This window comes from Eptatretus burgeri, chromosome 6 (assembly GCF_056783735.1).
Source record: "Eptatretus burgeri isolate ZD-2024b chromosome 6, Ebu_testis_v1, whole genome shotgun sequence".
Classification (NCBI taxonomy): domain Eukaryota; kingdom Metazoa; phylum Chordata; class Myxini; order Myxiniformes; family Myxinidae; genus Eptatretus; species Eptatretus burgeri.
The window spans coordinates 3468040-3493866 of record NC_140966.1 but is presented as its reverse complement, the minus strand read 5'-3'; the positions used below and the strand labels follow the sequence as shown (position 1 = coordinate 3493866).

The window sequence follows — 25827 nt, the reverse complement described above, 5'->3', positions numbered from 1 at the left end:
AATACGCCGTCTGGCTCCCCGAATAATAAAAAAATATGTAAAACATAAAAAATAAAAAAACAAACATGAACGCTTCGTTGTGTTCGGTTTTTGAAAATGTATTTGGTTTTTAGGGCAAAATTCATTTTTCATTGATAAGAGACTACGGCAGCTGCATCAATAACGCAAGTCCACCGTACGCCCTACATACGGTCGATGTGGAACACAACTACGTCACAACTACGGCATGTCGAATTGCTACGGCCAACGTAGAAATGAAAAAAGTTATAACTCCGCGTTATAATTCCACGGCGACCCCTACGGCCTGTAAAAGATAGCCAAACGGCGTAGGGCCACCCTGAGGCCACAGCAGAAACTCTGCGGCCGCTGCACGTTTCTGTCAATTCAGAGGGTGTACGGCCGCCGTATCCTCGCCGTAGAGCAAATGACTTAGGCGTTACCACACCGGTTAGCATACTTCAATCAATGTTCTATTGATTTGATCCATTGTTATACCTGTCTGCCGGCTGATGCAATCCACCACTGGCCTTCAGGAGCAAGATTAGTTCTTCATTCTATTTTAAGTGGAAGTTCAGGAGTTGATTGGTTTGACTGTTACTCTCAAGCTTTTTTCCAAGGTGACCAAGGGTGGCTTGATTCAGCTTATGTCTGGATTCTGGGTGAGCCATTCTATATTTTCAAAGATGTTGTCTGAGAACCATCTCAAAATAGACATCGCAGGAGGAAGATGCATTCTTTAAATATGGCTCTCATTGGATCATGGGCCAAGGCTAAGTCACAGGCGATTATCAAGGGTAAGCCTCCCCCGTCAAGGGGAGGTTTACCCTTGGAAAATGCTTTGTGATCACAGATATGTCGTTTTTTTCTTTTCTTATTGAACTTTATTAAAAAATTTACTGAAAAAGCAACAGCAGACATAAAAAATCAAAACATTTGGACTCTGAAAAATATGCACCTGCAGACATTAAAGGTATTCTCTTGCATTCGACACAGACCTGTCCCATCAGAGCAGAAGCAAAGAATCGGAGAAGAAAGGTTAATTTGATAGTTTTGCTCTGCTGTCCCAACACCCTCAGTACTAATAATATATGTATTGAAACAGAAGACCAAGAAGGAACCTGAAGAAGTAAAGAGCAAAGATGGAGTCATTAGGAGGAACCTGGGTTAGGATTCGGGTTTCAGCCGCTACTCCACAACCCTCAAACCCATCCAGGTGCAGACGAGTGAGCTTCATAGAAAAATTTCTGCAAGAATTCACTTCTCCTTAGAGAGATAGATAATGAAAGAGTGGAATCGAGAGTACAAGAGATTAAAGAGAAGAAAAAGCAAGAATTAGAATGAATAAAGAGAATTGTGAAAAAAAAAATTAAATTTATGTATACTCGCACAGAAGTTCATAAAACCGATATGTCTACAAGTTGTGGTGTGGTGGAAAAATTATAACTGAAGGATCATCGGCAGTTAAGAAACATACAAAACATTTCTGCTTTCAGGACCATCACGTGTACTTTGCCAACGAATTGTTTTTTTGGTCATCAGGAAGAAAGCCTTTGTGTACAGTCTTATTGAATCATGATGAAAGATCTATTTCCTCAGGAATTATTTTAAGACTACATATGATATGAGTTCCCTTGCAAGGAACATTAGCGCAGGAGGAGGCCATTAGGCTCCTCAAACTTGCACAATGGTTGCCAACCTTTGGTTATTTTTCCGGACTTTATGCTTTCTAAATGCTGAGCATCAAGTGAGGAAGTAGCACGTACCATTTTTAAAGCCTTTTGTATGACTCAGGCGGGGTTCGAACAACCGACCTCCTCGACTCAGAGTGGACGCTCGAACCATTACATCTCCAATTCTGGTCGATCATTGGTTCGTGGTTTCGAGTGTCTGTGCCTGTGATTTTGGAGTACCTCGTACAATGGTTGTTTCATGTCGATGACATGGATAGATATTCATTTCTGCACCAAGCTACAAGGTTTCATAATCAAGTCTTCTCTGTTATACATCAACAAAGTAAGGTTTTTTTTGTTTGTTTCAAAAGTTGTTTCTGAAAAGACAGTCTTTACTTATTTCGTTTTACATTTCGGCAGCAGGATAGCTTAGTCGTTAGCAAACTCATCTGTAAGCTGGAGTGATATTGTGGACTGAGATCTATGATGGGTTTCATCCATTATGATGGAATAACAACTGGCTAAACCTGCTGTCTCTGACAATTCTATTCATTGGCATGCTCTTTTCAGAATGACAGCATTGTCAAAAGCAGACATCAAGCAGAGAAAACATTGAGTGGTTTGTGATTGCTCTTCCCAGTAGTTGCCAGGGAGGAAACTTGGAATTTCTTCAGGGTACCAGCACATATTGGCCTTCTTTCAAAAGGTAGCAGGAATCTTTAATGTCTACCAATAAATGTTAGAAGACAGGACACCCAGAATTCTTTCCCTCCAAAAAGATGGCACATTCTTTAATTTATGCCCCCGACACAAGAGTTTGAGGTATGCCGTGTGCAGCAAAAGCTTCTCGCAATTTGTCAATCGTGACTTCACTCGTCATTTTCGAAGTGACGTATACTTCAACCCACTTTGAGTATGCATCGACCAGAATGAATAGCATCTTCCCTTCGACTGGACCCATATAGTCCACATGTATGCACGACCATGATTGACTCGGGTACTCCCAAGGATGCAGTGGTGCTTTGGAAGGAAATTTCTGGAACGTCTGATATTCATGAAATCCATTAACTCTATGTTCTAAGTCACTATCCATTCGTGGCCACCACATGTAGCTTCGTGCGAAAGCCTTTATCCTTACAATACCTGGCTGGCCCTCGTGCAACATGTCAACCATCTGACGTCGGCATTGGGGTAGCAGTACCATCCGTGCTCCCCATAGCACACAACCTACATGAACAATCAGTTCCTGCTTACGACTAGTGAATGGGTTGAACTCTTCCTGTGGCAATGTGCCTGGCCAACCCCCGATGATGTACTCACAAACGTGTGAAAGCACAGGGTCCCTGCCTTTCATTAGCCGTACATGTGTAGGGGTGATCGGTGAACTCTTCATCGTGTCCATCAAGAGAGTCACTTCTCCCTGGAATTGGAGCATCCGGCCCAGTCAGTGCATGTGGAAGACGGCTCAGCACGTCGGCATTAGCATTGGCCATGCCAGATTTGTATATATGATATGATGATCAGAGGCTGCAAGGGTTAATGCCAAATGCTGAACTCGAGGTGATGCCATTGTTGGAATATCCCGCTTTTCATTAAATATCCCTAGCAAGGGCTTGTGGTCTGTATTTCTTTGAAAGGCACAGCCATACAGATAGATGTGAAATTTCTTAACTCCAAAAATGACTGCGAGGCCTTCCTTATCGACCTGTGAGTATCTGCGCTCTTCCTTATTCAACGTGCGTGAAGCATATCCGATGCGTGAAGCTCTCTGTCCCATCTGGCATTATGTACGCCAGCACTGCTCCGACACCATATGGATTGGCATCACATGACACCACTAGTTTCTTGCGATCATCATAATGAGTCAGGGCATGTGTGGATTTCAGCAAGCACTTTGCTTTTTGGAATGCTCCTTGTTGATCCTTCTTCCATTGCCACTGCACCTCCTTCCATAGCAGACGATGTCGAGACTCAAGTGCAGATGCTATATCTGGCAAAACACTTGCCGTGGTAGTTCAGTAGCCCGAAGAAGGTCTTCAGTTGCTTTACATATGTTGGTGCAGCTGCCTCGGTGATCGCCCTGACCTTCTCATCCATCGGCTGTATCCCGTTCACGGTTAACTTGTGGCCGAGGTATGTGGCTTCAGCAGCGAGAAAAACGCATTTATGTTGTTGTAATCACAATCGCACATCTTGCAACTTCTTCAAGACACTCTTAAGGTTGCAAAAATGGTCGCTAACGGAATTACCCATTACTAACAAATCATCAAGGTGGATAAGATTCCTGGAATCCTGACCAGCAAATTTTCCATTGTGAGTTGGAACACAGATGGCGCTGTTGACACGCCAAATTGTAAGCATGTGTATCTGAACAATCTCCGACGTGTGTTTATTGTGACAAATTCATGTGAAGTTTTCGACAAAACCATCTGCTGGTAGGCATGGCTCAAGTCTAGCTTTGTGAAGAGTTTCCCCCCAGAAAGTTTTGTGAACAACTCATCAATGTGTGGAATGGGGTAAGTGTCTGAGTGGGCTGCTGGATTGACTGTAAACTTGAAGTCTCCGCATGTCCGAACCGGGACGATCAGAGCTGCCCAACGAGAACATTGTACAGGTTCTATGATCCCAACCTTTAGCAACTGATCCAATTCCTGATCTACCTTCCCTCTCAGCAAAAATGGTACCAGGTGAGCTTTCACAAACTTTCGAATTGCATTTCGGTCAATATCGAGCTCAACCTTCATTTCTTTCAGCTTTCCCAGCTCCAATGCGAAAAGGTCTCCATAGTCCTTAAGGAGTTTCCTCAATTGATCACTGGCATGGAGGTTGTTCACCTCCTGCCAATTCAACCGGATCGCTCGGAGCCAATCCCGTCCCAGCAGACTGGGCCCTGAACCTCTTACCAAAATTAAGGTCAACTCTGCCTTCTGTGTGCCATACCTGACAGCGACTTTGCATTCCCACAATATCGATGGGTTCACCAGTATACTGTATATGCGTAGTACGGTCTGACTGGGGGAGATTGTGGGTCTGTTTGGGTTGTCTGCCCTCCACTTCTCCTGGAACGCAACCTCACTAATCAGTGATAACGAAGCCCCCATATCGATTTGCATCTGTACTTCTCTGCCTTGTACCTCCAACCTCACAAGCAGTGGTTTGGATTTCGCTTGGTTGCTCGATTTATGAAAAAGACTGTACGTGTCCCCTTCATTTTCCTCCTCTAACTGATATGCCTTGTATTGAGACCTTTTTCTCATTTCCTGTGGAGAGATATTCTTGCTCCGAGGAATGCTTTGGGTTTTGGGTTTTGACCGACAGACTCTTGAAAAGTGACCCTTTTTGCCATATATATATGTGTGTGTGTGTGTGTGTGTGTGTGTGTGTGTGTGTGTGTGTGTGTATATATATATATATATATATATATATATATATATATATATATATATATATATATATATATATATATATATATCTTCTTCTTCTTTCGGCTGAAAAAATTTACTGAAAAAGCAACAGCAGACATAAAAAATCAAAACATTTGGACTCTGAAAAATATGCACCTGCAGACATTAAAGGTCTGCAGACATTAAAGACACCTGCAGACATAGCGGCTTGGGATACAAAAGGTCCTGAGTTCAAGCCCTGTTGGACGCTTGAATTAATACACACCAGGAGGTTGACTCAGCCTGTCATCCTTCCGTGGTCGGCAAAGTGAGTACCAGTGAACTGGGCCGGTGTATACCCCGGTTAGAATCGTTGTACCATATCCCTGTGTAATAAGAGGCGACCAGGGTTGCGTCAGGAAGGGCATCCAGCGTAAAAACTAAGTCAAACCACTATGCGGATCATACGGATGATCCGCTGTGGCCACCCCTCACGGGAGCAGCCGAAAGAAGAAGATATATACATACATACATATATATATATATATATATATATATATATATATATATATATATATATATATATATATATATATATATATATATCGATATCAGTCCACATTTTGAGCTGAACACTCACTCGTTTGTTTATGAGCCGTCTATCCACAGCAATCACATTTTACTGCAGACCCCTCTTCAAAATATAAAGCGTGGGGGGTCTGGCAGCTATTCAAACTCGTCATCTTGTTTACTGCTCCCTGATCCCACACTACTCTGGTATGTTCATGGAGATCCAATGCGTTCTTCTCTGCCAATTTCATTGACGAAGCTATATTCAGGGCCTTGTCGAAATCCAACGTTGTTTCCGTCAGCAATCTGCGTTGGATGTGGTCATTCGTTACTCCACAGACTAACTGATCATGTAGCATTTCCTCGAGATTACCTCCATATTCACACAGTTCAGCCAATTTACGTAAGGCTGCTACATCATTCGAAATAGACTCACCCCCTTCTTGGCTGTGGATGTTCAGTTTGTCGCGCTGCACAATCACCGACGGCCTCAGATTCCGGTGTTGTTCAACGACTTTAATCGGTTCCGAAAAGGGGACGTCTTCCAGTTTCCTCGGTGCGAACAAACTTGACATGAGTTTATATGTCGGCACACTGCAAACACTCAGCATTCTGGACCATTGTTTCTCAAACACTCGTAATGTCGTTAGCTGCGAAATAGTGCTGTATACGCTCTGCATACAGCATCCACTCTTCCTCTTCGTCTTTAAACACTCCAATCATCCCAACTGTGGCCATGACTTCAGGAAGAGAGAACAAGGCAGTCTCCAAGGCAAAACAGTTTGCCTCTTGACACATGTTTCGGTTCTGGGAGAACTGAACATCTGGTGACGAGGATAAAGAGAAACACAGGTTAACAGAACACCGCCATTGTCCAACAAGCTTTTAGTCTGACCATTGCACACCAGGCCTGTCCACACATGCGCAGACGCAACATAGCAACACATCACAGCGACATATTGAGAATCGATCCAGACAAGACATCTCAAAGGCATTGCGACCCACAACCTCACAAAACTCACTATTTTCAGTTTTGTCACGAGGACATCAGTCCTTAATGCTTGGGCTTGCTTGTATGTGTTTAAAACCTTGTAGTACCTTTCACATTGATCAGCCTTTGTGTTGGTACTCTGGCTTCATTCTAAATTTCATGTAAAGGCCCAAGTAATAGGTTGACCACCTTGCATATTAATGTAGGTAGGACACTTCCAGATTTCTCACTTTTGCAGAGTTGTCAAATTGGACTCCATGAATCCTTTGCATTTAATAGTAGATCTTTTTTTTAACATCTCTTATGGTCCCACTGCTAAGTATGAAATGTACAGAACACAGCTGTAGCCTCTTTAAAATGGTGATGTCACTCTTGCCTCCAGTTTAACGGTGGAGGAACACATCTGGTTTTATGGACGGCTGAAGGGCTGTACCGAAGATGAAGTGAAAAGAAACATGCAGCAGATATTGGAAGACGTTGGACTGCCACATAAACGCAAAGAACTTTCTCAAAACCTTTCTGGTAATGCACCTGAAATAATATTCTCTATTTATGTTTGGGGTTGGCAAGATTCCCGAGAGGGGTGCCCACTTTTTTCTGAGCTGTTGAGCTTGGGTTTGAATCTGGGGAAGAAATGAACTCAATTTCCACTCGGGTTCAGCATACAAAGGAGTGTTTAATTACATACGTGCACACGTACGGGAGAGAAAAAAATCCATCAATGAAACTCGCAAAAATAAACAACACTAATGCAAGCCCTATATATGAAACAGGGATGAGTGGGGGAAATGGTTGAACAAGCAGGATAAAAGAGAAAAAGCTTTTCATCGGTGAAAGACTATTCCCACAGTTCGAAATCAAAATAACTGCTTTTTACCCACCCGACGGGGTCTAAACGCCGCTCGCGTTCTCTCTTTTCTTGTGTACAGTTCATTTGAACGTCTATTTCTCCATTATTCATGAACAGAATTCGATGAATTCCGAGAAACGGTAGAAACCTTTGGGCTGAGAAACGGCCCTTTGGGCCATTTTCTTAGAATAGTTGTTAAATTAAAAAAAAAAAAATGCGCCAGGTGATTCCCAATGCAAAATTAAGTTGCAAATGATGATTTGAAATTAGCCTCAGTCTTGTGAGGTGTTCTGGTTTCTTTTTCTGATGTGATGAAAATCTTACCAAATTTCAAAACTATCTGTCGACCTTGCTATTGCTCACTTGAGAGTTGTACGAATGAACTCCCATGGGGTATGTTCGCAATTCATACGTGTTGCTACTGCGAAAGGGTTGGGACAGAGTCTAAACAATATTGGTTCTAGTTGGGAAAGCCCAAGTGCAGCCAAGTAGAAAAGAGCACAACAGCCCCTCAACGTTTGAAGGTGCAGACAGTCACACAGATGAAGGGACATGTTCTGAGTGTTGATAAAGAACAACATTACAATGACTGGCACTGCTCACAGAACCTCGGCAGCTTTTACAATGCGTCTACACAATTAGCCATGCATTATAGTCATCAAATTTGTGAACTGAATAAGAAATATCTAAAGTTATGTTTAACTATGCACTAATTGATATACTTAAGTCTGCCTGGAACTTATGCAACATTTCCAGGTTGTTGCATGGTTTTAATCAAAAATGACAAATCAATATCACAAATCAATATCAACCGAAGGCAGATGTTTGTTTTGCAGAAAGCAAATGTAACAGAATACATGGATAATCATGTTTACAATAGAATCCTCTCAACTGCAGCATTTTACCAAAGTTCAAATAATATTTTATGAGTGAGGAACAGTGTCTTCATTCATTCACACTTTGGACTGGCAACACCAATTACAAATGCTTAAAGAGGAAATCTTTGACAAATCACAACCCAGCTGTAAACTGTCATTCTTATGTTTGGCATGCAGGGCTATCCATTATTGTGTGTCTTTCCTCAAGTAGCTGTCACACTGTTCATGAAGAGTAGGCCCACTATCGCTGGTAACCTGAATAAATTCTAAATTGTTGCACACACAGTCGGATATCCTGTGTCGGAGTGGCGACCCGTTCAAGATTTTAACCCCATCTAAGAAACTGCTTTGGTAAAACTGATGCTGTATAGAGCATGGTGCACAAAAATTAGAGGATGAATGTTTGCAGATTATATGTCCCTCCATTTGATTAACATTTTTACCTTTTGTCTATCATTGTTTTTTTTTTTTATAATGGAGGGCACAAGATTCATATTTACTTTGTGATAAATAAAACTCTGAGAGATGCAAGCAATATGTTTTTATCTTGGCTTTAGGTGGAATGCAACGAAAGCTCTCCGTGGCAGTAGCTTTCGTTGGGGGCTCCAGCGTCGTCATTCTCGATGAGCCCACAGCTGGCGTTGATCCTTATGCCCGCCGTGGCATCTGGGATCTTCTACTTAAGTATAGAAAAGGTACATCCGAGTTTATTTCAGTGCTCATCGGCAGCCAAATCGCCAATCGTTGCTTTTGTATACAGTGGCCTGCAAAAATATTCACCCACCCTCCAAAGTTTTCACATTTTGATGCCACCTGAGCTTATTTCATGATGCTTTCAAATCAAACTTAATATGTAGAGTCCTCACAAACCTTTCCAAAGTGATAAAGTTAAAAAATGTAGATAAAATGTGAATAAGTTAGATTAACAGAGAAAATCAGATGATTCTCAGTGACATACGAGGTCCGTCTCAAAAGTAACGGGACTGACCACAGAAATTTTATTCCAAAAAATATATTGAAATCACAGCTTGTCCCCTTCGAAATAGTTTCCCTCCAGTCTCACACACTTGTCCATCCTCTTCTTCCACGCTTCGATGCACCCCAGGAAGGCTTCTTCTGGAATCCTCCGGAGCTCCGTCGTCACGGCCCTTTTGATGGCCTCCACATCAGGAAATCGGGTCTCCTTGATCACCCCCTTGAGCTTGGGGAATAGGAAAAAATCACAAGGGGCCAAGTCTGGCGAATACGTGGGTTGCTCCAGAGTTGGCACGTTCCTCTCCGCCAGAAACTGCCGGATGGTCAGGGCACTGTGAGCAGGGGCGTTGTCATGGTGGATCACCGAGGCGTTGTTCTCCCACAGATCCCTCCTCTTGTCCGGGACTGATCTCACGAGGTGCCGGAGGATCTCCTTGTACACGTATTGATTCACAGTTTAACCCTGTGGTAGAAACTCAAAGTGGACGATGCCCTTGATGTCAAACAATGCGATGAGCATAACCTTGACCTTCGACTTCGACATCCTTGCTTTCTTTGGTCTTGGTGATGCCGGACTTTTCCACTGACGACTCTGCCGTTTGGTCTCGAGATCTTATTCGAATATCCACGATTCATCGCCAGTAATAACTCTCCCGAGCAGGTCTGGATCGTCCTCGAGGCGCTCGATAATGTCTTGACAGACAGTAACTCTTTGCTGTTTTTGGTCCTGAGAGGACACCAGCTTGGGGACCATATTTGCGCACAACTTGCGCATTTCGAGATTTTCAGTGATGATGCTCCAGACAGTGTCCTTGTTGATGGAAAGTTCCTCAGCAATCATCCGCACCGTAAGTCGACGATCTGCACACACCATCTGCTTCACACGCTCGATGTTGTCTGCCGTTCTGCTCGTTGAAGGCCTTCCAGACCATGGATTGTCTTCAACTTCCTCCCGTCCCTCCTTGAACCTCTTGTGCCATTCAAATGCACGTGTACGTGACATCGTTTCTTCCCCATATAATTGCTGCAGCATTGCGAAGGATTCGGAAGGTGTTTCGTCAATCTTGGCAAGAAACTTCAGATTGGCTCTCTGCTCATGACTCATAGCGCGACGACTCGGACTAGACAACGTGTAAAGTACGACCTAAGAAAAAAACATGACACAATGAGCGCAGTCAACCATCACCAATCATATATATATATATATATATATATATATATATATATATATATATATATATATATATATATATATATATATATATATATATATATATATATATATATATATATATATATTGCTTGAATGTTGCGAAAGACTGTGACGCAACCGGTTCATTCAAGTTGTGTAAGTGGAGCACACAGCAGGCTCAGTCCCGTTACTTATTAGACGGACCTCTTAAGTTTTCAAACCCTTTGCCTAATTAACCCGAAATCACTTCAGGAGCAAATTATTTGTTTCAAATGTTACAAAATAAGTGTAATAGGCTTCACCTATATGTAATCAGTGGTTTAACTTAAAAATTAAACTCTCCAATGTATCTATGGAGTTTCAAAGTGTAACTCACTTGGTCAACCAACAAGGTAAAATGAAGACTAAGGAGCTTTCCAAAGAAGTCAGGCATAAAGTGGTGGAGAAGCACCATTCAGGAGAGGGTTATAAGAAGATTTCAAAGTCTCTCATTATTCCTTGAAGTACGGTGAAATCCATCATTGAGAAGTGGAATATGTATCATACCACCTATACTCTACCTAGATCAGGTCACCCATCCAAACTCTGCAGCTGGACAAGCAGGAAACTGGTTCAGGATGTCACTGTAAATCCAACAATGACTTTGAAAGATCTGCAAGACTCTATGTCGAGGTGGGGCTCAGTATTCATCAATGAACAATATCCCGTTTCCTTCACAAAACTGGCCTGTATGGACACGTGGCAAGAAAGAAGCCATTACTGAAAAAGACACATCTAAAAGCTTGTATGGAGTTTACGAAAAAGCATCTTGATGATACTGCAGGCACGTGGAGAAAAGTTTTGTAGTCAGATGAGACAAAAATTGAACTTTTTGCTCTAAATTCAAAGTGTTGCATCTCGTGCAAACTTAACACTGCACATCACCCAGTCAACACCATCCCTACTGTGAAGCATGGTGGTGGCTGCATCTTGTTATGGGGCTGCTTTTCATCAGCAGAGACTGGCAAGCTTGTCAGGTTAGAAGGGACAATGGATGGTGCAAAGTACAGGAGAATCCTTGATGAGAACCTGCTTGAATCAGCCATGAATCAAACTGGGTAGGAGATTCACATTTCAGCAGGACAATGGTCTGAAGCACAAAGCTATAGCTACACTGGAGAGGCTGAATAAGAAGAAAATAAATGTTCTTGAGTGGCCCAGTCAAAATCCTGACTTGAACCCATTTCATCATTTATGGTGGCACTTGAAGATTGCAGTCAATCGACGATCCCCATCAAACATGGCAGAACTAGAGCAATTTTCATGTGAAGAATGGGTGAAGATTTCACCATCTCACTGTACAAAGCTGGAAGAGACCTACCCAAAAATACTCACAGCAGTCATTGCTGCAAAAGGTGCTTCCACCAAGTACTGACTGAAGGGGCTGAATACCTTTACAACCAGTGAATTTTGATTTGTACATAATTTTCCAGGTATTCCTGATATGTAACCTCCTTCAACTACAACAGTGTTTCATTTGATCTCTTCAGTTATGAATAAAAAAGCTCATTTGGAAAAATTGTTTCTACATAATTAGTAATTCATCTTAATGTGGCATTATTGGAAGTGTGTGAATTATTTTGTAGGCCACTGTATGTCCTCTGAATCAAGACTGTTATTTGCTATATGTGGCTTGTTATCAGGATGCTGAGTTACTCATTTTAAATGCCAGGGGATGTATTGGGAAAATTGGGTTTTCTTTTTCCTACAGTGAAACTTGTGTACAATGGTCTTACACAGTACAGACATCAGGCACAATCATGGTACTTTTGTGCAAATTACAAGGCCATTGGTAGACAATGGTGAGTTAACTAATTGACAAAGTAAATGGCATAGTGATCATTAAAATTGCTCTAGTCTTTGACACTGTAATACATATATTGCATGAGCAGGATATTGCTATCACCTGGTGAAATAGTAAATACGAGCGGGCACCCGTGCCCTCCAAGTGGGAGGACCTGTGTTGGCCCACCCGACACGGATGGCTGCTTAATGTCCGGGGAGTCAAAGAAATGTAAAACTGTCAATGATAGCACTGCAATCAATATAGTAATCACCCGAATGAGTCACGACTTGAGGGAAGTGTGTGATAAAGACACTGCACCATAAATCATCAATATTGTAATCACCTCTGTGAGAGGTGAGCTAACACGAGGTGAGGAAAGCATGCAATAAAGACACCTCAACGTAATCATCAATATTGTAATCGCTGCTGTGAGAAGTGTGAAAACACGAGGATAGGAAAGCATGTGATAAAGATACCGCACCATAATCATCACTATTGTAATCACTGCTGTGAGAAGTGTGAAAACACAAGGTTAGGAAAGCATGTGATAAAGATACCGCACCATAATCATCAATATTGTAATCACTGCTGTGAGAAGTGTGAAAACACGAGGTTAGGAAAGCATGTAATAAAGAATACCGCACCGTAATCATCAATATTGTAATCGCTGCTTTGAGAAGTGTGAAAACACGAGGATAGGAAAGCATGTAATAAAGAATACCGCACCGTAATCATCAATATTGTAATCGCTGCTTTGAGAAGTGTGAAAACATGAGGATAGGAAAGCATGTGATAAAGATACCGCACCATAATCATCAATATTGTAATCACTGCTGTGAGAAGTGTGAAAACATGAGGTTAGGAAAGCATGTAATAAAGAATACCGCACCGTAATCATCAATGTTGTAATCGCTGCTGTGAGAGGTGAGGAAACGTGGTATGAGGAAAGCATGTGGAACAACGGTGGACCATTGTTTGCTGACATGGATAGACATGATAATAACAGACACAAATAAAGATGCGGAGAAAATGTTCACACCCGATTGGTCAGTGCCACGACCAATCGACGAGTGAATATAGCTGACATAGCTACAGCCAACAACATCTATTTATCGCAGTCGAAATGGGGATCCAGAAGGAAAGCAATTACTTCAAACATTTACCAAATGAAAGTTCTGCAATTTGTTGTTGGTGTGATGTTTATCTTCCATATTCAGATCGTACCATAATCCTCTCCACACACCATATGGATGAAGCTGAAGTGCTGGGAGACCGTGTTGCTATTGTTGCCAATGGTTGTCTTATCTGTTGTGGTTCCCCTCGATTTTTGAAAACCCACTTTGGACAAGGCTACCATCTGACTCTCAGCTTACCACAGCAATTGGTTTGTTTCTTTATCTACTGGCCTTTCTGCTGAGATCAAGTTACATCCAACCTTGAATATATTAATATTATTGAAGGTCTGTGCTTCCTTTTTTTGCATTAGATTAAAATATTCACATATTAGATATGGTTAAAAGTATGAAGTCAACCTCCTCCCTCGGTGAAATTTCGCATGGAATTTGATTAATTTCTGTAAGGTTTTTTTCTTCAAATTTTAAAGAGATTTCGTGATAAATCATGCAGAATTTTAGGTTGCCTTCCCTCTCCCACTCCTGCTTGAACATACATGCTCTCTCAATTTCCTCGGGTCTGGTTCGGTGCTTGCAGGCTCAGGAAGACAGGAAGGCAGGCTTTGTTGGCAGAATGGATCAGATGACATTAAGACAGTTCCGAGGTGGAAGATGTTGACAGATGTGAATGATCATATCACTCCCTTTCTTGGTTGTCAGTGGTCCATTTACCCTTCTTCCTATCAGTGCATTCTCATGCACTTCCTCCTCAGCACCTTCTTTCATACTTTTTAACCCCATGTGCAAGGTTCATGCACTGTGCACATCCGCAGTTCCTACATGGACTGAGGGGTAAATAAGGATGGCCTGTAAGTATAAAAGGGATTGGGGGGGGGGGAGTTCGGAGTACGGCTTTGTAGTTCTCTCCCTCATATCGCTCTCCGTCACTGTCTGTCTCTCTGTCTTTCTCACTCTCCATTTTGCTTTTTGTTTCTGGCTCGTTTTGGCAAGCACAATGAGATTAGTGTTCGGGCTGCAGAACAAAAGTTGGCCAAGCTGAATAGACTTAAATAGGGCTTGTGACTCAAGCTATTGGGATATAATCCTTAATGGGATGGCTTCCCAGCTCAACTCCAAGGGGGAAATCCACCCCATGCTTATGACCACCAGTTAGCCATCAACTTGGATTTTATTGTCTGGGGAGGGGGGGGGGTGGGGGTAGAGGAGGGGGTGGTTTGGCTGTCTCGCTAGATGGTAGAAGGCTTATAAAGCCTTTAGGCTGATTGATACTGCAGTTAGCAGTGTAGTCGCTGACAGTGCATTCCATCCACAGTGGATAGTTGTATGTTTTTCTCAAACTGCAATTGATCCAGAAGTTGTATTTTAACTTTAATTGTAGCTGAGAGGTCACTACTGAGCAACTTCATAGGTGGAGTCTCAGGAATGTTTGACTTAATGCCACAACAGGAAAGCAGTGGCATGGGAGCTTGTAAAAACAGTAAAATAAAACGGCACTCGGTACCTCCACCCGGCTGAACAGTTTCCATTTTGTATCTGACTGACGGGCCAGATCTGAATCTGGACCTCAACTAAAATCTTATAGACTTGTTCTTGTTACCTACCCAACTCATCCACCTAGTTTCATCCGAATCCATCCATAACTGCTTGAGATATCATGCGATATATCGTTTTTGACCCTATCTCTCAATTAGGAAAAATCACTGATAACATTTTAAAAAATTCTCCTATCCGGATCTGGATCTTCACTAAAATAGAACCAATTCGTCCATGTGACACAAACACACACCCAACCTGTCCATCAAGTTTTGTCCGAATCCATCCTTAAATTTTGAGATATCCTGCTCACAGACAGACAAATAGACAGGCAGACAGGCATGAAAACATAACCTCTGTCCACATTCGGTGGAGGAGGTAATGACTCATTCAGTTAACCTTAAATGCCCTTTTGATGGCTTAACGGTTTAGGTAGCTACCTTGAGATCTTAACGTCTTGAGTTTGAGCCCCCTGTTATACCGTTTATTAACATCAGGTGGGTTGACTCAGACTGTCATCCTTCCAAGGTTGGCAACATGAGTACCAGCTTACTGGAAACAAGGGGCACTGCATCAGTGGCACAGCTGTGCTTCCAGCAATGATGCAACCAGCAGCCATGGGCTACATACAAAATAATGAAAGAGTTAACCCTAAATACAATGGAAAAATTATTTTGCTTTGTCGATGCAATCATAAGAAAGTCCTCAGATAGAATGCTTGGTACATACACATTAAAACCTCGCTGTCCACGAGTTTACAGTCTGCAATTTCACGTATCCATGCTTAACTTGTCGACAGCCTCTCTCTCCCTCTGTACCAATATTTTTGTGTACCTGCAGAAAAAGTGAACCCTTAAATTTAATTTGAACCTTAAAAAAAAACACTTAAATTTTTGGATAACAGTATTTTAAAAAATTTACATGCTGTTGGTGCTATACAACATCAAACAACAACAACAACAACAACAACAACAACAACAACTTCATCACAATACTGTACTCGACAGGTACTCTAAGCTGAAAAGTCTTCTTATTGGTGCTAAAGGCCCAGTCACACCTTGACGTTTTAGCCAGCTTATGCCGATTTTTGGAAAATTTGTCTAAAACGCTGGTACACGTCGAATACGTTATGGGTAAGTTTTGATAACGTTGAGAGCACGCTGAAAAACACTGCCATACGTCGTTGTACGCTGGCTTTAAACGTTGTACTTTTCGGTTGTCCTCAACTTTTCCATGCTTGAAATTTTAAGACTTATGCCAGCGTATGACTCACACGTTCCGCATAACGCTGGCCATAAGTTGTAGGCACGTCACGCGATCGTTGGCACACGTCGACACACGTTACTTGTGAGTTACTCATAAGTCGAAACACGTCGAGGTAATGTTTAGCGTACCCGAAACTTATTTCTAACCTATGAGTAACGTGTTGTACTCACATTACGCGATCGGTGAAACACATCGACACACGTTACTTGTAAGGTACTCATAAGTTGAAACATATCAAGGTAATGGTTAGCGTCAGTGTTTCAGACTGCCTGGTTTTTTATTTTTATTTTTTATTTTTCTTCCTTCCTTCGGTATGATGGTGATTTTGACACTTCGATTTCTAGTGCGGTTATAATATAATATAATTAATAGGCTGCCGCTCAACAATTTAAATCATAACTGCACTGTACACTGAACACCGTCATACCGAAGAAAACAAAAACCCGGAGTCTAGAACACTGACGTTAACCATTACCTTGACGTGTTTCAACTTATGAGTACCTTTCAAGTAACGTGTGTCGACGTGTGTCAACGATCGCATATCGTGCGTACAACGTATTCCCATCGCATGCGGAGCGTGTGTCATACGGCAAGTACGTCGTAAAATTTTCAACATGTTTAAAATTACAAGACGTACTCCACTTACTACGACGAATTATAGCATACATTTAGCGTTCTATTCACGCATAACAAACTTACCTATACCGTATTCGACATGCGCCAGCGTTTTAAACGCATTTTTCAGAGGTCGGCATATGCTGGCAAGATCGCCAAGGTGTGACTGCGATGTTGACACTTCCATTTCTGCGGCGGTTATGATTTGAATCGTTGTACGTCAGCCTTTTCATAACCTATGCCACGTCATCGTCGGCGATGCGTGCAACGCGCTATGTCTAAGTTAGACTATCGTTGGGCATAGGTTGTGAAGGCCGACAACAGGTTCAGCATTCGTTGGTATAAGTTATCTATAACACAACGAAACGATCAAAGTCCGTTACTAATACGTTGTGCATAAGACCAAGTCGTTATGAATACGTCCGAATCTTTAAAAACAACATCAAAAGTTCAATGTAAGCCAGCGTTTTACATACATTTTAATACGTTGCCATTGCTGGCTAAAACATCAAGGTGTGACCGGGCCTTTAGTGTTACTTATTAGATTTTGGTTTACTGCGTTGTTATTATTTTTCTATAAAATGCCCGCCTTATTACCTCCGCCACCGAAGGTGAAGGACCTTATGTTTTCACCCTGTCATGTATTCATGTATCAGGTCAACCGGAAGCGTGGTCCTCGGGAGGCGGGAACATAGCTGGGCACGACAAAGCCTGGCTCACTGATGGTTCTGAGGTTTCTGTGTGTGGAGCACAATAAAAGATTGATGGTGCACTCAAACTGCTCTCCCCTGCCTGATACATTACACACCACTTTGTCTGTTTGTTACTTACGAAATCTAAAGATTTTGTAAGTATATTGATGACTTCCGTCATCCGTTTGTGTGTTTGTTTGTTTGTGTGTGTGTTTGTGTGTGTTTGTTAGTTTGTTTGTAGGCACGATAACTCGAGAACGGAAGAAGCTAGCAATGTCAAATTACACCACGTGATTCAGGAGCGTGATGGCTAGTGCTGATTAGATTTTGGTCAAAATCGGTCAAAGGTCAAGGTCACAGTGAGGTCAAACATTCGATTTTTGATGGTTTGGTACAGAATCATCGTAGACACTTCTGGTTTGCGTCGCTACCTTCTCTCGAGAGACAGCTTTTATTAGACAAGGTCAGAGGTCAAGTTGACGATTTCGTAAGTACCAGTCTATGACAGCTTGTTTGTCTGTTTGTTTGTGTACAGGATATCTCAAAAAGTTGTGGATGGATTTGGATGAAACTTGGTGGACACGTTGGGTGTGTGACAAGGAAGAAATGTTTTGATTTTGGTGAAGATCTGGATCCGGATCTGGACACGAGAATTATTGATTTTTAAAAGGGTTTTTTTTTTGTATACCTTGTCGAGGCTCAGATGAGAACGAACACACAACGCACAGCAAGGGGGGCATGAGATGAGGGGTGGGAGTGGGAAGGACAAAACAGTGGGGAACACCATTGATAGGGCCAAAAATGATATATTGTTGTGTAGCATGACATCTCAAAAATGTATTGGGCCTGATATGTTCTTGTGGATCAGGCATTACGTGGTGGAGGTATGCGCTCTACCGAGTACCCTTCTAGTTTTTAGATCCTCGTGGAGGATCTCTAAGTCTTACTCACGTTGTTGTTCTTCATCTTCTTCTTGTGGACTTTTTTGTTTCACAGCCTACAGTTTTCATCGAAACTTCCTGAAACTTGGCATATATATGTAAAAATACCCTGCGCAGACAGTAACCATCTCCTATTTTGAAAATTCCTCCTAGAAAAAAAAATTATGATGTCAAAATATCTCCGCTAATGGAAATCGACAAAAAATTATTTCCAAAACTAGGCAAGCTTTTTGAATTCTGTTTGCGGGAATCGAACAGGGCATTTGCAGAGATGAATTACCGCACTTATGATGCATCACTATGACGTCATATCAATTTTTATGACGTCATTCCTATTTTTTGACATTTTTTTGTTTCACAACCCAGAGTTTTCATCGGATCTTCGTGAAACTTGCCATGTATGTGCAGAAAGCCCACGCGCAGGCAGTAACCATCTCCGATTTTGGAAATTCTTCCTAGAAAAAAGTTGACGTCATAATATCGCCGCTAATGGAAATCGCCTATTCCATTATCTCCAAAACTAGGCAAGCTGTTTGAATTTTGTTTGCGGGAATCAAGCCAGGCATTAGCACAGATAATTTATCGCAAACCTGATACATCACAATGACGTCATATTCGTTTTTATGACGTCATCATTAAGAGGACGAGGATCTTCGCTCATTTGAGCTTGTTATAATGTATTCATGGTTTTTGGACTTAAATTGGGAGGTGGGGGAGTTGGTGGTGGGTGGGGGAGGGGGGGTGGTATTAGTCTTCACCATCTGTCTTCATCATCTGTTATTATTACTCTGCACCATCTGCAAAAGGACAATAGTTATTTTTATTAATTTGTCAATTATAAGAAAAATAATTTGGAATGTGAACATGAAACTTATTAAAGAAGCATTTGTCTGTAACCAATGACTTGATGTGAAAAGTTAAAAAAAATCTGTTCTCGTTCATTGCTATACAAGTTCACCTTGCCCAAACTGACACTACCAAAAATAATTAACTCTTGTCTAATAATTATAACACCAAAATTGGTGTCTATGTGTCTGTAACATGTTTCGTTCACCCCAATCCTTGTTACTTGTTTGGGTAGAGGAACTCCAATGACTCGGTTGATGAAGGAATTGGTGATGAGATGGTGAATGGAGCAAGCCCTCCAGGTAGGCCTGGAGCAATCACTTTTTTTCAGAGGCCTTGAAGTTGAGAGTTTCAGATTTCTGGCTAAGTGCTTACAATTGCAGGAATAGTGAGAAACATCCTCTCTCTATTTCATGTCTTACCTGTTATTTCACCAAATATGCAGATCAATATTTATTACTCATATATATATATCTGTTGGCTGTTGTTGCATAACCACAAGATGTCGCCGATATCTGTCGGCTGGTCACTCATCATGTTGCCAATTCAAAAATGGTGGAAAATCAGGGGCACGAAGGAAACGCTGCAATCACATCCAATGATGAGCCGACAGAGCTGAATTTCGTCCTCCCATATTCTGGTGCTGTAGATGGCTCCTTCGTACATTTGTTTGAGGCTCTTGACAATGCCTCGATTATGGGGTCCAGCACGATTAATTATGGCCTCTCAGACACACCATTGGAGGAGGTAGGTCGTGCTTGTCTTGTCTACCAATTTATATAGTCTCTTATCCGTCAGTTTCCCTCCATCCTTTTGTTGCAGGTATGTTAACTTTCCACGACACATCATCCATCTCTTCCAAAGAAATATACCTCCACATGCAAAATTTATATTTTTCTCAAAGAAATGGTGCAAAAGCTTTTTTTTTTTTTTTACATTTCCTCAGGCTCTTGGAAGAGCATGTACAACTATATAACGCAAGGATATCAGTTGAAAATGGAGAAATCAACATAGTATTTGGTATTTTAATTAGAAGGAAACAACATTAGAAGGAAAATGATTAGATAGCAATAAGAAACGAATCTATTCCAAATTAGGAGAAATGCCTGAATTCCGTGTTTGCTTCCAAATCTCTTGTCCCCAACCCCTCGCTCTTTACACCCACCCGTACACTTACGCGCCCAACTGCTCCTGGACTCTGCCTTTTGCATCTGAGAAGGTGGAGAATTTTTGAGCATCTCTCAACTAATTCTGCACCTGGACCGGATGGCATCAGCTCATGTATTCTAAAGACTTGTTCTGCTGCTCTTGCACATCCTCTTTCTTCTGTGTTCAACATATAATTTGCCATCTGTCATCTTCCATATGGTAGGAAGTCAGCTAACATCAGCATTTAACACATTACATAAAGAAGGTAAAAAAAAATTCAATGCTCTTAACTTTGGACTGATCAGATTACTTTCAATCAGCAAGGTCATGGTAGAATTGTCAGAAAATAGATGAAGGGAATTTTCCAGAGAGTCAGATACATCGTTGATGAATATTACGAATGGGACTGGGTCCAGAATACTGACTGGGCACAATGAAGCCTTGACAGGGAGAGGACATGAGGAGTCTCTTGAGAGCCACACATTGGCTACAAGAGTAAAGGAAGTCATTAAATTGAAAGCCATGTGTGGAGTTGGCCTTGAATGTCAAAGGCAGAAAGTTTGGAGAGCAAGGCAGGATGCCAGACTGTATCAAAAGCACAAGATATGTCCAGAGAGATGGCCCTGATCTCATGTCTATCAATGAGGGCCTCTATCCATGGTTGGGAGAGTAGTAGCAGAAATGTCCAAGGCAGAGTGACCTAGTCTGAAACCAAATTGATCATCTGAGATGAGGCTGTTGGAGAAAAGGAAGGATTTCACATGAAATGCGATGATGGATTCCATGACCTTGCTGATGATTGGAAGTCAGCTGATAGGTCTGTAGTTAAGAGGATTGGTTTTTGCATATTTTTATTATCTCCGCCAAAAAGTGATTAATTCTAAAATTCACCATTGATTCTTCACCATTGAGAGATCGGGCCAAAAATATATAGTACTGTATGGCATGGTATTTCAAAAATGTTATGGGCCTGATATGTTCTCGTGGATCAGGTATTACGTGGCGGAGGTATGCGCTCGACCGAGTGCCCTTCTAGTTTAATACTGCGATGATGGCTGACTTCCAAGCAGATGGAAGATGACCTTGGGAAAATGATAGTGTGAAAAGAGCAGAAAGAGGATGTACAAGAGCAGCAGAGCAGGTTTTTCTATCCTGAGATGTTTGTCTCTTATAGAGTGCATTTGTCTTGCATTTAATGTACGTACAAGCTCCAGTGAGCTTTCGTTAAATTGAAATCTTTTACATGGAATAGGTAAAAAAAACTATAAAAGTGAGAAAAGATTGAGCAACAGCTGTTCCAGACCAAGTAGGACAATCCCTCTAATTGCTGGAATATTGATACCTCTTCACCGACTTATACCTTTTGCCCTGTCATTCTCTTTTGTGACCAGATTTTCCTGAAAGTTGCTGAGGACCATGATTTGAACCAGGGTATCAAAGGTAAAATATTGCACATCTTTCTTTAAATTCCCTCGCTGAGAATTAAGACATGAAATATTGAGCAAGTAACAAGAAGTTGGCTTTGTTTAACAGTTGAGAAAACAAATGAAATGGATTTTTAAAGATAAATTATCAAGTATGGTCTGAAGGAGTGGAATTTGTCACAAATTGGCAGTCAGTTCATTATGCAATGGTTATAATAGCTATTACAACTTATGGTAAACTAAAAAGTGGAAATTTATTTTTGGAGACGATTTTGATCGATCCCAGAAAAAGGCAGTCATATTTGTAGAGCTGGGTGGGTTGCAAGAAGGCCTAAAACAAAATCAACCAGGTCAGGAATACTTTTAATCGCAATGTGACAGCAGTTTTGTTTCTAATCTTTAATGAGTTATGGATTGTTTTCAGACAAGTCACGATTTCAACTACAGGAATAATAAAAGGACATTCTGGGTTAAAAATTGGGAATATGACCTTTCAGTGTAAATTGGAAGTGGTTAGTTTGAAAATGCTTGGTCATGAGCTGAATTTGGTGTAATTCAGCTTATCCTACCATCTCCAAACTAGTGTGTGTGTGTGTGTGTGTGTGTGTCTCCAAAACTTTATCAGCCAGTCAGTCAGTGGTTAGAAAGATATATATATATATATATATATATATATATATATATATATATATATATATATATATATATATACTGAAACACAAAAGAAACTTACCACTTGTTTGAAATGTAATAAAATTGTAACAGTTCAAAATAAAACAAACCAACAATTGCTAATTGAAACATTGGCATTTTATTGATGACATGTCAAGTTTTTGACCAAGATACACCATCTCATCAGTTTGTTCTACAGTACAGAACAGCACAGGGTGCAATGTCAGTCCCCTTTCAATAACGTGTGTGGCCGCCATTGTTTTGGATACAGGCAGTGCATCGTCGGCGCATACTGTCTACCAGTCTTTGAATGGATTGCTGCTGGATTCTGTCCCACTCAGTCCTCAATGTCTGAAGCCATCTGACTTAGGACCATCTGCCTGTCCTGCCTTGCAGTGGTGACTCTTGGCCTCCCTGATCGAGGTCTGTCATCTGCAGAGTTGTGGAGGGTGTCTCTCTCCACCAGGGCTGATATCGTCTGGTGTGAACAGCCAAGGCGACGTGCCACCTCACGGTAGCTCAATCCGCCTTGCAGTATGCCCAAGGCACACTGCCGTTGATCCCTTGACAATCGTGGCATGTTGATTGAAATGCCCATTTTGCACTGGCCTTTTTAAAGCCAATATCAAGACATCACGTGCAACTCATTAAAATCATCCCGTACCCCTTGGCTAATCACTGACAGTCAAAACGGCTGCTCAACAGCTGTGCTATGAAGTGACCATTGAAGGTTCAAGTGACCATCCGTGACCATTTTGTCTGACAGTGAGGACACTATTGTCCACAAATAAGTTCACACATTTACTACACGCAGTGTTATTGTTGATATTTGAAGGTTTAAAAGGTGGTAAGCTTCTTTTGCGTTTCAGTATATATATATATATATATATATATATATATATATATATATATATATATATATATATATATATATATATATATGTATTTAAAATCAGGGGCAGGCATTAAACACACACACACACACACGCACGCACGCACGCACGCACGCACGCACGCACGCATGCACGCACACACACACACACACACACACACACACACACACACACACACACACACACACACACACACACACACACACACACAAGAACTATTTTGTTACCCCCAGATAATATACATATATTTGTGTAGTTCTTCAAAAAAAAAAAGTCAACCATCCACCTCATTTATACCAAACGATTTTGCATCCCAATAACCATCCAACCATCTAGAATTATTTGGCATATTCAAACAAAGTGACACTTTACACAGAGAACATTGTTCCAGGTAACATATCTGCTTACTCTTTCCAACTGTTAGTTGAACCTGTGGAACATGCATCAAGTACACGGAGATCAGGAGATGACCTCCTGAGCGGTTTTCCTCTGATGCTCCAGCAGTTTTGGGCACTCCTTGTCAAGCGGTTTCACCATGCACGCCGCAGCCGAAAAGGATTTGTTGCTCAGGTGGGCCATTACAATGTTTTTTGTGGTTATTTTGTAAGCATGCAGATTAGAATAAAACAGTTTGGCATTATGAGGTTTGTAAAAGCATTATATACATGGCGGTGTTTTTGATGAATTTGATGTTTTTAATTAGAATGACAAGTTAATGAAAGAGGCAAAATAAGAATTGTCCATCTTTTAAAAGCTTATTTTATTGTTTTTATGAGCATGGTTCCCTCATTTTTAGCTCGCCTGTTCGAAGAACAGAGAGCTATAGTGATACCCCCGGCGTCAGCGTCAGCATGAGCATGAAAATGTTAACCTTTTTGGTCCAAGTTATTTCCTTTCTAATGTTTTTATCTACCGCATTATTTTTTACTGATTACAATATGCAAATACATATATTGCTTTAAAATTATTTGGATTAGACTTCACTGCAATGCTTTATAAAAAAATATTATTAGACTAGTCTTTTAAAAACGATAAATGTATAAACAGGCGAGCATTGGGTGGCTTTGACACCAACTATGTGGTTATTTTTAGTACAGTATGTGTTTTTGCATAGAAAATGTAGGCTCATGTAAGGAGGAGGTGATATAGGATAAAAAAAGCAATGGACTGAGTGGGGCAATTGTGCCACAGTTGGACACAACAAGCAATGTTATGAACCAACAGAAAAAGGGGTTAAAGGGAGAAAGGAGACAGTAACTTGCAAGTAGTCTCGATGGTTGGGTTACATAGGGTTAATGGGGGCATAAAGGATTGTGGGTTGGAATTGGGGATGACATGATATGGTGGTGCACCCAGGTCCGGGCCGAGAACGAGTGATTCCCCATGCAAGGGGCGATATTGCTGCCCCCTCACCATTTGTTCCACTTTTGAATACCTTATGAGGGGGGTAGCTAGGGCAGACAGTGGTGAGGGATAGTGAGGGCAGGTATTGGTGATGGTGTAGCGACCGCAGGCAGTGAAGTGGAAGCAAGGGCAGGCGGAGTTAAGTTGGTAGTGAGGGCAGGCAGTTGTGAGTGTGCAGTAAATAGAGATAGGTATGAATGAGGCCAGGGAGAGTTTTAGTTGTTGGTGATTATTCATTCTGCAGGAAGGATCGTAGACATAGAGTTGTGTGCAGTTTTGAAAGAGCAGGAGTTAGGAGCATTGAAGGAAGGTAAAATGACGTCATATCGGGTCATGACAGGAAGAGGTTGGTTGTGGTGCACCAAGGAGCAAATGATTTCGGGATAGTTTACTCAAGAGGATTTGAAAAATAGGTACAGGATATTGGGTAAGCGGCTGAAAGCAAAGTGTTGTGAGGTCTTGTTTTCTGTGATTCTCCCAAGATTAGAAAATGGAATCGAAATTTGAGCAGAGCAATCGATGTCAACCTACGGCTGGAAGAATGGTATAGGGAGGAAGGTTTTGCATTTATGAGGCAGTGGGAATTATTGTGGTGGCAAAGGGAGTGTTTCCAGGCTGAAGGAGAGAGGGCTTTATACATTTTAAAGGACGCGGTTATGAGGGGATGTGATGGAGATGTTTAATAAAATGAAGGTTATAGAAAAAATGAGTGCAAAAGGGTTGTTCATCAGAATAGAGTGATAGGACCATTGGCCTCCTGAGAAAAAAGAAGAGGAGAATGAAGATGGTGGTAAGGCAGGGGTCTTTCACGCAGAGAGTAGTTTATGCATGGAATGATCTCCCTGGCAAAGGTAGTCACCACAGAAACAGTAGAAAGGTTTAAATTTTAATTAGATAGGTACTTAGAAGCATTGGAAATAGAGGG

At 41.5% G+C, this 25827-nt stretch overlaps 1 protein-coding gene across 1 annotated transcript in view; it reads left to right on the top strand.

Moving 5' to 3' along the window:
• The window catches only part of LOC147024132 (phospholipid-transporting ATPase ABCA1-like), a 315313-nt gene that overhangs the window by 140993 nt on the left and 148493 nt on the right, over window positions 1–25827 (top strand). The window contains exons 21-27 of the mRNA XM_085883724.1: window positions 6997–7136; window positions 8900–9037; window positions 13552–13718; window positions 19596–19662; window positions 19863–20107; window positions 21901–21949; window positions 23923–24068. Coding sequence (XP_085739850.1) covers window positions 6997–7136; window positions 8900–9037; window positions 13552–13718; window positions 19596–19662; window positions 19863–20107; window positions 21901–21949; window positions 23923–24068 — 952 coding nt within the window. The remainder of the gene's footprint in view (window positions 1–6996; window positions 7137–8899; window positions 9038–13551; window positions 13719–19595; window positions 19663–19862; window positions 20108–21900; window positions 21950–23922; window positions 24069–25827) is intronic.